At 58.6% G+C, this 13,629-nt stretch overlaps 1 protein-coding gene across 1 annotated transcript in view; it reads right to left on the reverse strand.

Annotated features, from left to right (window-relative positions):
* Positions 1–1,348: 1,348 nt before the first annotated feature.
* The window catches only part of HCN4 (hyperpolarization activated cyclic nucleotide gated potassium channel 4), a gene marked incomplete at both ends in the record, with an annotated part of 41,245 nt that continues 28,964 nt past the window's right edge, over positions 1,349–13,629 (reverse strand). The window contains 6 exons of the mRNA XM_082839060.1: positions 1,349–2,811; positions 2,918–3,082; positions 3,420–3,660; positions 3,765–3,911; positions 5,620–5,838; positions 7,908–8,069. Of these exons, the coding sequence (XP_082695186.1) occupies positions 1,349–2,811; positions 2,918–3,082; positions 3,420–3,660; positions 3,765–3,911; positions 5,620–5,838; positions 7,908–8,069 (2,397 nt within the window). The remainder of the gene's footprint in view (positions 2,812–2,917; positions 3,083–3,419; positions 3,661–3,764; positions 3,912–5,619; positions 5,839–7,907; positions 8,070–13,629) is intronic.

Consider the following 13,629-nt stretch of genomic DNA (forward strand, 5'->3'; position numbering starts at 1 on the left):
ATAACAGAAAGCTCAGATAACTTGCCCAAGGTCACACAGCTAAGAAGTGGCAGGTCCGGGATTCGAACTCAGGTCTGATTACCTCTAAACTCTGGTCTGTTGAATTCAGCCCCTCTCAACACAATTTTCTAATGAAAGGAACATCGGCTTTGGCCTCAGGTAGGCCTGGATTACAATCTCAGATCAGTCCCAGCTCTGCCACTTGTAGTTATGCGATTCTGGAATAATTACCAAAACTTGGTTTCCTTATCTGTGAAATGGGAAGAATCAAAGTAACTACACCTCCTGGCCTTTGTAAAATTGAAGAAGTTAATGTGTGTAAAGTGCTAAACCAGTGCTTGGCACAGAGCACACTCAATAAATAGAAGCTTCCCTTACCTCCCCCTGTACAGATGAGAAAACTGAGGGCCACAGAGGTGATGGGAATGTGCTTGAGGCCCTACAGGAAAGGAGAGGCACAGCCTGGAGTCTTCTGCTTCCACGTAAGAGGTCGGGCTGGGACTGGATTTGAGACCAGAGACGGGGAGAGAGGGGGCCTGCTGAGAAGCCCGGGGCGGGGGGGTCCTCTTCCCTGAGGACTGGAGAGAATACTTCCCCCAGGCCCTGTGGTGCCCAGCCTGCGGGCCAAGGCAGGTTGCTGGATGTAAGGTGACCTGGGTGTCCTGGCAACATGGGGTTAAACTAGATTGCACACACATGTGCACACGTGTGAGTGGCTATCTACATGGCTCTACAGAGCACTACATAACTATACATATACACATCTTACATATATATACATATACATATTCATATACATATCTTGCTAAGTTTGCAGTAGAAAAAATGCAAGACTCTCAGGGCCCTGGCCCGTTTGTCCCAAGGACTCAGGCGACTGAGGCTTCCCAGGAACAAACCCAAGGGCAGCCCTTCCTGGAGGAATGGGATGACCCCTAGCAGAGTGGGGCTCCAGGTTCACAGCTAAGGGCCTGGTGGCGGCTACTGCCCTAAGATGAATACAATGACAAGTCTGCTCTAGGTACCCAAACATGGGTCACCCCCACCCTTGCCAAGCCCCAGGGAACCCACCTGCCTTCCTCTCACGTTTGCATTTGGGCCCTGCCTGCTCCCCTCCCCCCTCCCTCTAGTGCTGAGTATTAAAATAGTCTATAAAAGCAAGTGACCAAAATTCTATAGCTCTAAGAATACCTGGTTATTTTCTGCTCTTTTGTTTTTCTGGTGTGGGTTTTTTAATGATAATTATTATTGTTATTGGTATATCTCCTAATCACAGTTAAACCTGAAGAAAGAAAGGAGAAAAAAAAGAGGAGAGAAGGAAGGAGGGAGGGAGGGAGGGAGGGAACGCAGCTCATAGATTGGAGGGCAGTTTGGAGCGCACTGGCTCAGACCTGGCCCCAGGTTCCCTCTGGGGAGCAGCAGTCAGAGGGGGACCCCCAGAAGAGGTGGCTCTTGCCCCAAATAAAGAAATAGGGGGTGGCAAAGAACCTGAGGATGTCTTCCGAGGCAGAGTGACGTGCTGGCCAGGGACAGCACCATAGGGCCTCCCGGGGAGACCGAGGCCCCCGCTGCCCCCGCTGCCGCCCCCGCCTCTGGGAAAGAGTGGGAAGGCAGCCACGGACTCCCCAGAGGAGTGCGGGGAGGCTCTGCGGAGAGTCTGTGCCCCGTCCTGGGGTAGGGCCGGCTGAGAGGCTGAGATGAGCTTGAGGTCCTGGGTGAGGCGGCCCGGGGTGAGGGGCGGGGTGCCCCGGCGCTGGGGGACTTGGGGTGGCGGGGGGCTGGATGCCGGAGGCAGGAGCAAGGAACCGTGGGAGCCGGATGCCCGGGGAGGGGCACTTGGGAAAGTTCTTGGAGGACCTGGGCTGTGGCCAGGGGGGCTGAGACCTCCTCGGGGGGTAAAGGCTACAGGAGAGGCCCCCCCTGAGGCCCCTGCCGCAAAGGACAGCCGCTCAGGCTGCCGGGGGGGTGTCTCTGGCGTACTTGGTGGGCCGGCGGCCAGGCCCGGGGACAGCTCCCCGGGAGGCTGGCCCAGCTGCCCGGGGCTGGACGACGGGGACCTGGCCGAGGCTGGGGGAGGCAGGAAGTGCTCCGCCAGTCCCAGGCCGCCCCGGGCCCCCGGCAGCGGGGGCGCCGGCTGGTTGGCCTGTGGGGAGCGGGCGCCCGGCTGCAGCGGGGTGAGCAGGGGAGAGTCCGAGGAGGACAGGGAGCCGCCCAGCGCCTTGTGGAAGTGGCCGAACCCGGCTGTGGCGGCGGCGACGGCCGCCGCAGCGGATGGCGTGGGTGCCGAGGAGGAGCTGCCCACCCCAGGCGGCGGCGAAGAGCTGGACGAGGGCAGGAGCGGGCTCAGTCCGGCAGGTGCAGAGAATCCAGCCAGCTGTTGGATGTGGAAGGAGGAGGAAGACGGCGTGTCCACCTGCGACGGGCTGCTGGCGGGCGAGGCGGAACCCAGCGCCGACGGGATCAGGGACTGCAGCCGCTTCAGGTGCCGGGGCGTCTGCCCGGCCCCGAGGCCGCCCAGCCCGGGCCCCGGGGGAGGCCGGAAGATGGCGGCGGGCAGGCGCGGGTGGTGGGTGAGCGCGATGGCCACGGAAGTGGTGGCGGCGGCGGCCTGCAGCGGTGCCTGGATCAGCGGGGTCCAGATGACGGGCGTGGGGGTCGGAGTGGCAGAGGCGGCGGCCTGGACGCGGTGGGCGCAGTGCGCCATCTCCCGGTCGTGCTGCACGATCTGCTGGATGATCTCGTTCTCCTGGTAGTTGAAGACGCCTGAGTTGAGGTCGTGCTGGACTTTGTGGAGGAGGATGGAGTTCTTCTTGCCTGGGCCACAGAACAAGAGCAGGAGCTCAGGGTAGGGTGGGAGGAGAGGGGAGCCCGCCCAGCCTGTGCATCGGGGGGAATCCACCCTCCCTCCGGGCCGCCTCACCGATGCGATCCAGGCGGTCCAGCGCCACCGTCTCGAAGGCCCGCCGCATCATGGGGTACTCCTCCAGGACCTCGTTGAAGTTGTCCACGCTCAGCGAGTAGAGGCGGCAGTAGGTGTCAGCCCTCACGCTGGCTGTGCGCCGGCCCCGTGTCAGCAGGCAGATCTCTGCCAGGACGGCAGGAGTCACGGGGGGGAGGGGGTTGCGGTGGAGGGGTCCCCGGCAGACTTCAAAGGATCCCCCACCCCACCCTGACCTGGGGCCCCGCTGTCTGGGACAGAAGCTGGACAGGCTCACAAGGCCCCACCCCTAGGCCGTGACTGCATCGGGGATGCCAGCCCCCAACCAAATGGGTACCAGATTGTCTTTCTCGTCTCTGGGACCACCCATGCCCTGGGCTCACGGACACCCGCCTCCAGGCAGTGGCGTGAGGGTCTGTGATGTCATCCTCGGTGTCTCTCCAGCCCATTGCCCCGTCCCCCCAGGGCCCCTTGGCTGTCTCACCTCCAAAGTAGGAGCCATCCGCCAGCTTGGTCTCCTTGTTGCCCTTGGTGAGCACGCTGACCACCCCGTGCTGGATGAAGTACATCTTCTTGCCAATGGTGCCTTCGCGGATGATGTAGTCCCCCGGCTGGAAGACCTCAAAGCGCAGCTTGGTCAGCATGGAGGTCACAAAGTTGGGGTCCGCGTTGGCAAACAGCGGCATGGAGGCCACCAGCTTTCGGCAGTTAAAGTTGATGATCTCCTGCTCCCCAGACAGGGTGGATTGAGAAAGGGAGGTGGAGGTGAGGGGAGCCGCCCAGCAGAAAGGCCTGGACCCCCTCCCGGGCCGGCAGCCACAAAGCTCACCTCCCGCAGCGGCTCGCTCAGCTCGCCCAGGATGCTCTCCTCGTCGAACATCTTGCCCTGGTAGCGGTGCTCGTAGTAGTCATGGATGCGCTGCCGGGTGTCGGGCGGGAGCTTGTGGAAGGACATGTACTGCTCCACCTGCTTGTACTGAGTCCCAGGAGAGAGGGAGAGGGCGTTACCCCCTAGCCAGCCGGCCCCACTGCCCCAGCTCGCACCACCCTGTCTCGGCTGCCGGTGACCAGAGCTGGCACAGACCCTGTGGGCCTTTACGGCCGACCCGTGAGATTGAGGTCCTCGGTGTGGGTGTGGCCCTGACTCCCAGCCGCCTGGAGTGGAGGAGGGGCGCCATCAGAGTGTCCACTCCTCACCATGTTCAATACTGTGAAGATGGCCGGCCGACAACAGGGACTGTCCAACTCCCAGATACAGGAGACCCACTGACCAGGAGGCCGATCGAGTTTCCTCTAAACGTCGGTCTCTTCTGTGTTACACTGTGGACCAGAGAGGCCTCACCCACAGACTCTAGAAGGAGCTGTTTCCCATCAGTTGTAACAAACAGGCAGAGGCAGCAGAATGGGCTGCAGTGGGTTAGAGGGACTGGAGGCTGAAGCCAGGATGCCTGACCCATCAGGGGGGGCATGTATCCAAACATGGCCTCGGCGGAGGCTGTCTTTTGTTGAAGAGCAACTCCAGCCCAGGAGAGGGGCTGGGTAGAGCAGGGGCCTTAAAAAGAGGTTTGGGGACAAGAGATTTGTGAACCTAAGTGCCCAGGGCTTCACCAAATAAGAAATGCTCCTGCTCACCCCGGGGGTGATGGGTGGGTGCTGCTCCAGCCATCCCTGGATTGTGGGTGGAGAGCGGGGATCTTCAGAAGCATGGCTGGGACAGGAGGCACCATTAGGCAAGAACAGATGTTCCCCACACTGAGATGTAAGGGAAGTCCCTGTACCCCAGGAACAATCAGAAACAGGGGAGTCTATTTTCACCTACTAGCGCTCCAAAGAGGTGGGGGCTGACTATACTATGCGGGTCCCACTGCGCTGAGATGGACACAGAGCGAGGGGTGAGGGTGAGGTGGGAAAAGAGCAGCCCCTAGGAAGATGGGGGAGAGAGAAGCAGAGCTGGGCCCACGCCACCAGGGGCCCAGCGTGGGATGACTGAGAAGACGAGCCAGCCAAGGAGAGCAGGGAAGAGAATGGAGAGTGCGCGGTCATGGAAACAAGTGTGAGGCCGAGCAGGGAGTCATAACTGTCAGAGGCCAAGCAAGACAAGGACCCCAGAGGACCCCCTGGCTTCAGCAACACGGAGGGTAGAGGTAACCTCAGACTCAGTGGGCTGAGAGAAGAAGGTGGATTCAGCAGCCGTAAACAACGCGAGTGTTTTGGTTGGTCGGTTGGTTTTAGGAACTTGTCCGTGAAAAAGAGGCAGACAGCAGAAAAGATAGGAGGCAAAGCCCGTCAATGGTGGAGGGACAGACGTTTTTAAAAAGGGAGCGATGGAGCAAGTTTCAGTGCTGATGGGAAGGCCCTCCGAGAGGAGGAGGCTGGAGGGGAGAGTGGGCACGGGGTGGGGCGGTCAGCAGGGAAAGGGGCCCTCAGGAGGGACAAGCCCCCAATTTCGGCAGGAGGAAAGCGGGGTACAAATAAAAAGACATTTAGAGGTTTAAGGCTGGGGGGCTGAAGAAGTTCTCACCTAGGAGGGGGTCGCCCCCATCTGTCACCCATACGGGGGCCCCCATCACAGGGGCCTGGACCCTCTGGGGCCCGGTGGCTGGCAGCCGGTGCTCCCCGTGGGAAGGAGCGACGGGCAGGTTCTCCTGAGAGAGCCCAGGGTGGACCCCAGCGCTCCAGCCTACCTTCTCCTGGTACTGGCGCCGGGAGGAGTCCAGGGACTGGATGAGGGCGGTGGCGTGGCCGATGAACATGGCGTAGCAGGTGGCACCCACGATCATGCTGAGCATGGTGAGCCAGACGTCCGACATGCCCACCGGGGCCTGCCGGCCGTACCCGATGCACAGCATGTGGCTCATGGCCTTGAAGAGCGCGTAGGAGTACTGCCTTCCCCAGGAGCTGTTCTGTGGACAGACGCAAAGGTGGACAGGTCGGGGGAGGGGGGAGGGGCCTGGGCCAAGGGGAGGGCAGGCCCTTCTCAAGAAGAGCTAGGAAAGTCCCTGCTACCTCTCACCCCTCCGCCTCACTTTCCCAGTGGCTGAGGCCTGGGCTTACAACCTTGCTGCTGGCTGAAAGCCTTGGGTGAGGGGCAGGGAGGCCCACACTAGCTGCCCGTGGTGACCAAGTGAATCCCTCACTTAGGCCTTTCTCTGGCAGTGGAGGGGCAGGGCTCAGACCAGAAGCCCCAGCGAAGGGATGGGCACCCGCCTAACGCCCCACCACCTCCACAGCCCCGGACCTCTCAGCCCGGGGGCAGCCTGGAGCCTCCCCGGCAGCCAGGGCTCCAGGCTGGGCCACCCTGCTGTCCTGAGCTCACCGAAGCAGCTCCATCCCCCGCACCAAACTACCGCCAAGTGAAGCCCATTTCCCCACTGACCTCAATTATAAAACCAGATATGCTTCCCCTGGGGGGACAGGCTCGGGCAGACGGAGCCGAAAATGCTGTCCTCGTTTTGGGTGAGCAGAGTTAGAGAGCTGCCGAGCTAAGTCGCCTCCTGTGTGAACCCGGCCTGCATCCGTCCAGGGCTGTGGCCACTCGTTACCCTCCCCCACCCCAGAGGTGGATGGCCTGAAACACACACAGTGCTGGGGGCGGAGGAGGGAGAAAGGGAGCGAGGCTCCTGGCTATTTTTGTCTCCAAAGCCAGTCGGTGTCTCAAGGAAGGCTCAGTGTGGGAACACTGCGCTCAGAAGGGCCATCTCCTGAATTTAATGCATGTGTGGGCCTGTCACCCTCCCACAGAGGAAACTGCCCCAAATGAAGGGGCCACCGGATAAACCCACCTCCCCAGTGCTGTCTGCTCAAGAGGCAGATGCGTTAGCATGATTGTGGAAAGCCACCCTACTGCACGCCCAGAACCCCTGCCCAGAGCCCTAAGCACTTCCGCAATCACCAGGTTGTTCCCAGCACCTGGAGGAAGGCACAACCCCTGCCCAGAGCCCTAAGCACTTCCGCAATCACCAGGTTGTTCCCAGCACCTGGAGGAAGGCACAGGCGCTACGTGCCAAGTTCAAGTTCACTCAGACCATCCTGGACACAGCTGAGCTGGTCTAGGGGCTCTCATTCCAGAGGGTGGGAGGTCAATGATCTGCAGGGATAGAGGGGGCCTGGGTTCCCCGTCCCCAGGCAGCCCCCAGCTGCCTCCAGCCAGGGCTCTGGCTTTACTGCTGAGCCTCTGGGGACCGGGAAATTCAATCCACGTGGCCGATTCATTTACACTTAGCTCATCAAAAGGCTGTTTTGCAAAGGCCTGTTTGATGCTGAAAGATGCCTCAGGGTCTCTTTCACCTCTTTCAAAGCCAGTTTTTCCTCCCCTGGGGCCCTGAGCGTTTGCCTAGAGACCAAACCAAACTGACTGGGAGTGAGAGGAGGACGCAGGGGTTCGCAGAGCCAGAGAAAGGCCCATAGGCCCAGGGGACCCGCCACCCTGCCTGGAGCATGCCCTGTTCACAGGAGGCTGGGGAACCCTGCCCCACGGCTCCTCTCACCCTCCCACAGGGTGGAGGGGGAGGGAGGGGATCAGGCTCCTTCGAACCTGCCTTCCCTGCTCAGGACCCCACCTAGGACGGGGCTGTGTGCCTGTGGGGTGGGGCAGGAGGAGGGTGCAGAGCACCCTCTGCTGCTGCCCTGCTGCTGAAGCAGAAAGCGGCAGCCACGTGTGATCTGGGAGTCCATGTGGGCTGCCCACAGTGCCCCTCACTGGTTTCTCCTTCCTAGGACTCTGCTGGCTTTTAATGGTTGGTCAGCCTCGGGGAGCAGAGATAGGAGGGCAGGAGCCACCAGCCCGCTATTCCCACACCTGATACAATCTGAGGAAGCCCTGGTCTTAGTCTCCCTGGGTGCAATCAGCGCCAAAGAGCGAGGCTCCCGTCAGGTAGCAGCACGAGGCCCTACGTGACCTGCTCTGCCCGTCTGCACCTCGTCGGTCCCCTCCCCCCGCACCTGGAGGGAGGGCCGAGGGCTGGGCACTCACCACCATGTTGTTGATGGACACCCAGCAGTCGTCAGGGAAGTCCTGCAGCATGGGCACCAGGAACTGCAGGCAGCCGTCCCAGTGGCAGAGCAGGAGCATCATGCCAATGAGGTTCACGATGCGCACCACGGCGCTGGCCAGGTCGTAGGTCATGTGGAAGATCTGCGGGCAGAGGGGAGAGATTGGCCCAATTAGCTGGGGGCCGGCCCGCTCCCGGGCAGACCCCGCAGCTGCTTGCAGGCCCTGATGCTCTGCACACACTGGGCAGCGCGCCCAGCTCGGTGCAGGTCCCGGCCGTGGCGAGGGTGGGAAGGCGTCAGGCTGGCCCTGGGAGAAGCAGCCTGCAGGCTGTGGGGCTCCAGAGGGACTCCACCTGGGATCCGTGCAGATGCGGGGGTGGGCTCCCATGGGGAGTCCAGCCACCCAGGCCGGACACGTGAAGGGAGGGCACATAGAGCCCCATACAGCCTGGAAACGGGCAGCTCACCTGGGCTGTGAGGACAACACGAAGAAGAGCCAGCCCACCAGAGGCTCCTCGGGGTACTATGGTCTGCGGTCACACCAGGGACATGGTGTTTCCCTAAATCTGTCACTAGACTCTCAGGAGCCCCCAGGGGCAGCGGGTTCTGCCAAAGCAGCCATGGAACTGCGGGGGGGCAGTACAGACACGTAGGCTCCAAGTTCACACAGACCTTGATCCCAGGCCCAACTCCTACCCAATTCCTAGTTGTGTGACCTTGAGAAAGTTCCTGAACCTCTCTGATCATGTTTCCTCATCTGGGAAATGGCGATAAAATTTCTTACCTTGAGTGGGTTGTTAAAAGGATTAAATTATACATATAAAGTGCTTAGTACTGGGTATGGAAGTAGTCAACAAATTGCAAACCATTATTGATAAGTTATTAATAATTAATCCTTATGATTAGTTAACATGTATGAGTAGTAATGCTCTCCTGTACAGTTTAATAAGGTACAGCAACCATGGCCACCCGTGTATCTCCACTCCTGTGGCTCTGAGCAAGAGGCTGAGGTGTGGCTGGGCAGGGCCAAGGATGCGTACATCCCAGCATCCCTGCCCCACCTCCCTCCTCCCCAAGCTGCCTCTTGGTCTGGTTTCAGCAGGGGTCACCATGGTGACAGGATGGGGAGGGGACAGAGATGGAAAGAAGTCTAGAGAGAGGTCTCTGGAAGTTCTAGCCTTGCCTCTGGCCTGGCAGACTCTGGAGGTGCCCCCACCCCTAGTTCTGGTCCCTCCATATTATTCCCAGGTAGAGAGCCTTCCTGGAGAGGGGCTTTGGGCCAAACCTGAAGACTTGTCAAATGCCACAGAGACCTAGTTTAAGCCCATTTCAGATGGGGGAACCTGAGACCCAAAGAAACAGACCCTAGATATTTCAACCCCTGTCTAGTGGTCTTTTAGCAACAGCCCCGTAGCTGGTGGCAGGATATTCTGATACTTGAGACCTCAGTTTCCCCTTCTGAAATATAGGCTTAGCCTGGGTCTTGGTCTGGAGAAACCAAAGATGACTACTACTGTGTATCACCCCCTGGGTTGCGCCCACCTGTGGGCCCCTTAGTAGCATGACTCTGGATGTACGAGCTGAAAGGATGAAACAGACCTTGGAAAGTTTCCTGGAGGATGGCAGCTCTAGCTGTCCCATCACCCCTGTGTCCCCGGCAACAGAGAGACAGTAACACCGAACCTGAGGGGGCGGGCACACGGTCCCACAGTCATCATCTCATTCAAACTCACAACAACCCTTTGCTGAAAATGTTATTAATGCTTTTACACCCAGGCTCAGAGAAGTAAACGGACTTGCCCTTGGTCATGGTGGCAGCAGAAGGGGCAGATCTGAACCCAGGGCTGCCTGCAAATTATTAGATTGGCCCAGGGCGGGAAGGGTGGTTTTCAGTAGCTCCGTTTTGTAAATAAAACAACTCAAACCCAAAGTGGCCAAGTGATGTGGCCAGATCCACACAGCAAGCTGGACCCAGGGCCAGGCGGGACTCTCCGGCATCTCACCTCTGTTAAGCCTGGTGCACAGCGTAATACTGTAGACAGAGCTGTGCGCCTGGCAGCCTAGCCCCACTGGGGCCCAGAAACCAGCCCCAGGGCTGTCAGCATGCCATTGCCCAGCTTAGCGGACACATCTCTGTATAAGGAGGGGTGGGCACTAGAGACCAGGCAGGGCAGGCAGCTCCTGAGTACCAGTGCCCCAGCTGTGGCTCCAAGGGAAGATCCCACTTCTGCCTCTAAAGCAGCTGCTTAGGTGAACACAACAGCTCTATGACCTTGGGCCCACTAACCTTGCAAAGTCTTGGTTGACCAGAATGCCACCAGCTCCCCAACTCTGGGGGGATGGGGAGGGTGAGTGACATGGGACCTCCTAGTCTCAGAGATGGCTAACACCTGTCCTCACCTCCCTCCACACCTCAGCGTCTCCTCAACTAAAACAAAGCTAGACATCTGCCCCCACTTCTCAGGGTTGTTCAAGAAATTAAACTGGCTAAGAAAGTGCTCTGGGCCCTGAACACATACATGGGTGGTGGAGGGGGGGATTCATTATGATTAAGTTCCTTCATTTCCCAACTTATATGAACTGAAATCTCCCCAAAATCCTACGTTGAAGCCCTAACTCTCAATGTAATGGTATTAGGAGGTGGAGCCTTTGCAAGATGATTAGGTCATGAGGGTAGGGCCCCATGGATGGAATTAGTGCCCTTATAAGAAGAGACACGTGAGAGTTGATATGTGGCCACGTGAGGACACAGAAAGAGGACGGCCATCTACAAACCAGGAAGCGGGCCCTCACCAGAACCTGACCATGACAGCATCCTGATCTCATCCTTCCAGCCTCCAGAACTGTGAGAAATAAATATTTGTCATCTAAGCCCCCCAGCCTGTGGTATCTTGTTCTAACAACCAAAACCGGATACCACACTGAAGGAAGACTTGGATCACTTTTAAGAAAGCATCCCAGACTCCACAGCCTGCAATAACTGCTCCTTTCTATGTATTACTCTGGGTCTTAAAGACCAGATCAAGGTTGGCACATTTGAACGCAATGTGTTCTTTCCTTTTTCTATCATCCTTGTTTTTCTTTTCTTTGTAACTAATTTTCTTCCAAGATCAGGTCGTTGTATAATTTTGCCTTTATACTGATCTCAGCGACGAGTATGCAGAGCACATGGTAGGGTCTCAGGAACTGAGAAGTGCTTAAGCGACGAAGGTGAAGGTGATGAAGACGGTGGGGATGATGGGGATCAGGGCTGCCACGAGTATACACAGTTGCATTCGAAAAAGGCCCCAGTCTGGGCAGGCACAGCCCACAGGGAACCTGCTTTTGCAGGAAGAGAAAAAGGTGCTTTTTCCTGCAGGTGGCACAGACTCATGTATCCTCAGAGAGCGTGGTGGTGGTGGTGGCGTGCCTGATATTGGCTGAAGGATGCAGATGCTGGGAGTGTCCTGTAGGGGTGGGGTGGTGGTAGTTGTGGTGGTGGTGAGGGGTACTGCGGATGGCTCTCAGACACACAAAGCCAGGGGCACCAGCATGGCAAAGTCTGAGCTTTCTGCAAAGAGTTGGTGGGGGATATATCCATTCATGCTAGGAGGGTACCCCAGACGGTGGACACTCACCCCACCCCCAACACTCTACAGCACCCAGGGGTGGTTGCTGAGAGCAAGGCTGGACGTTGCTGGGAGAGGTTGCTAAACACCCGTGTGTCCCCACTGTGGGCTGGGGCCATAGGCCACCCGCAAGTCAGCTGCACTGTGCAAATATTTGTCTTGCTCTTTATACCTCATTAAAACCCCCTTTTATGATGTTGGTTCTGACTTTCGGGGTTGACTGTCTTCATTTCAAGAGCCCCACAAGGCTTGCCAGGCAGGTGGCCTGGACAGCTCACTCTCTGTGCCCAGCATGGCACTTGGGGGAAGCTCCTACTCCTATTCCCTTCTGTCGTTTCTGGACCACAGGGTAACGGCAGGGCGACACGTCTCTCACCGTCTCCCACCTTGGGCAAGTGCCTTCTCTGCTCTGAGCCTCAGTTTCCTCATCTGTGTAATGGGTCAGTAACTGCCAGCTCCCAGGGCTGTCTTGGGGATCAGGAGAGGATGTCCACAGCCGGCACACAGGAGGTGCTCAGCACATGTTGGTCCCTTTCCTTCGGTCTCTTTCCCAGCCCTCAAAATAAAGAGCTGATTTCTCAGTCCTGGGGAGAGACCAGAAACTGGAGTTTCTGCCAAGGCCTCTTCTTGGGGCCTTGTTGAGTTCCCTCCTGGGATTTGTTTTCTCCTCGGGGAAGAACAAAAAACTCCTCCGTTTGTCTCAGGAACAAGCGGCCACATTGAGAACAGCCATCCGGGTCCTGAGAGAGTGGCTGGTGCATGTGTATCCTGGGTACAAACTAGAGGGTCACGCTAGGTCCCTTCCTAGGGCCCGTAGAGAGGACCAGCTCCTGCCCCCCAGGACCATGCCTCTGTGTTGTCCCAAACCCCTGATTCTGAGAGAGGTGGAAAAATTGAGGCCCACAGGGAGAGGAGCTTCACTGGGGGCTGCACAGCCCCCCTGGCCTGACTTCCTGCATCCAGCCCCTCCCATTACGCCAAGATGCTGCCGAGGGAAAGAAGAGGCTTCTGGGATGGGTCACTGGGGTGCTGGGCCCTGCAGGGGAACATCCAAAGGGGGGCAACCACGGTTTCTAACAATAGCCTCCATGCCTATAACAAGCTCACACCTCAGAGGGAGGGAAGAGGCTTGGGAGGGAGGATGCTGACCTAGATCGCCCAGGATGCAGGCAGAGGCTGGCGTCCTCTGAGACAGTCGTCTACGCCTGCCGAGACCCTCCACCTACCCTGACTCCCAAGAGCTGCTACTAACGTTCGTGAACTCTTGGCTGGGAGGCTGGGCTGGGCTGAGCTGGGCTGGGCTGGGGGAGGCAGCTGAAGGCTGAGGGTCAGGAATCCAGCATCTCTGCAGCTTCACCAGGAGATCTTGGGCAAGGTTTTCCCTCCCCATGGGAGGCCGACTCTCCAGCCCTCACCCAGCACCACCACCGTGTCCTCAGAATGACCAGCTAACATGATCCTCGCCGAGGGGGGTTGGAGTGGGGATTGAGGCCCAGCCTCTGAGGACATCAGAGTACATCTGACAGTCGGGGAAACTGAGGCCTAAAGAAGGGGAGAGATTCACATGAACTGGAGTTGGAGGAGGAGATAGAGCAGGGTCTTCTCTTCGAAACACCTCCCTCCCCAGGTCTCATGCAGACCTGAGGCCTAGAGGTCTCCCTGCTGCTGCCTGCAGGCCAAGGTGAGGCTGGGAGAAGCCCCAGGGGTGGGGCAGGCTACTGAGGGTATGGAGACAGGGTTCCAGCTGGGAAACCCCAATCCAACCCCAGGAGTCTGGGGGGAACCCCTAGCTGGGCAGTGTGCCCGGCAGACAGCAGCTCAAAGCAACTTCCTTCCCAGCTGCTAGGCAAGATAAGGGTGTATGGTGTGGAGGGGGTGGGGAGTCATCCATCTGGCCTCCTGGGATCTCCCTTCCTGCGCACAAGACAGGGTAGTGATGTCCAGTTCAGGGTCCTGACCTGGGGCCTCTGTCCAGGGTCAGAGCCTGCCTGGCCATTTTTGGGTAGCCCAGAGGGTGGCCAGGCCAGAGGGGCGGTGGGGACAGTAAGAGAAGAGCTTACTTAGCTCCTGTCCCAGGGCCCACCCTGCCCACCC

Source organism: Leucopleurus acutus, assembly GCF_964270905.1.
Source record: "Leucopleurus acutus genome assembly, chromosome: 1".
In the NCBI taxonomy this organism is placed as follows: Eukaryota; Metazoa; Chordata; class Mammalia; order Artiodactyla; family Delphinidae; genus Leucopleurus; species Leucopleurus acutus.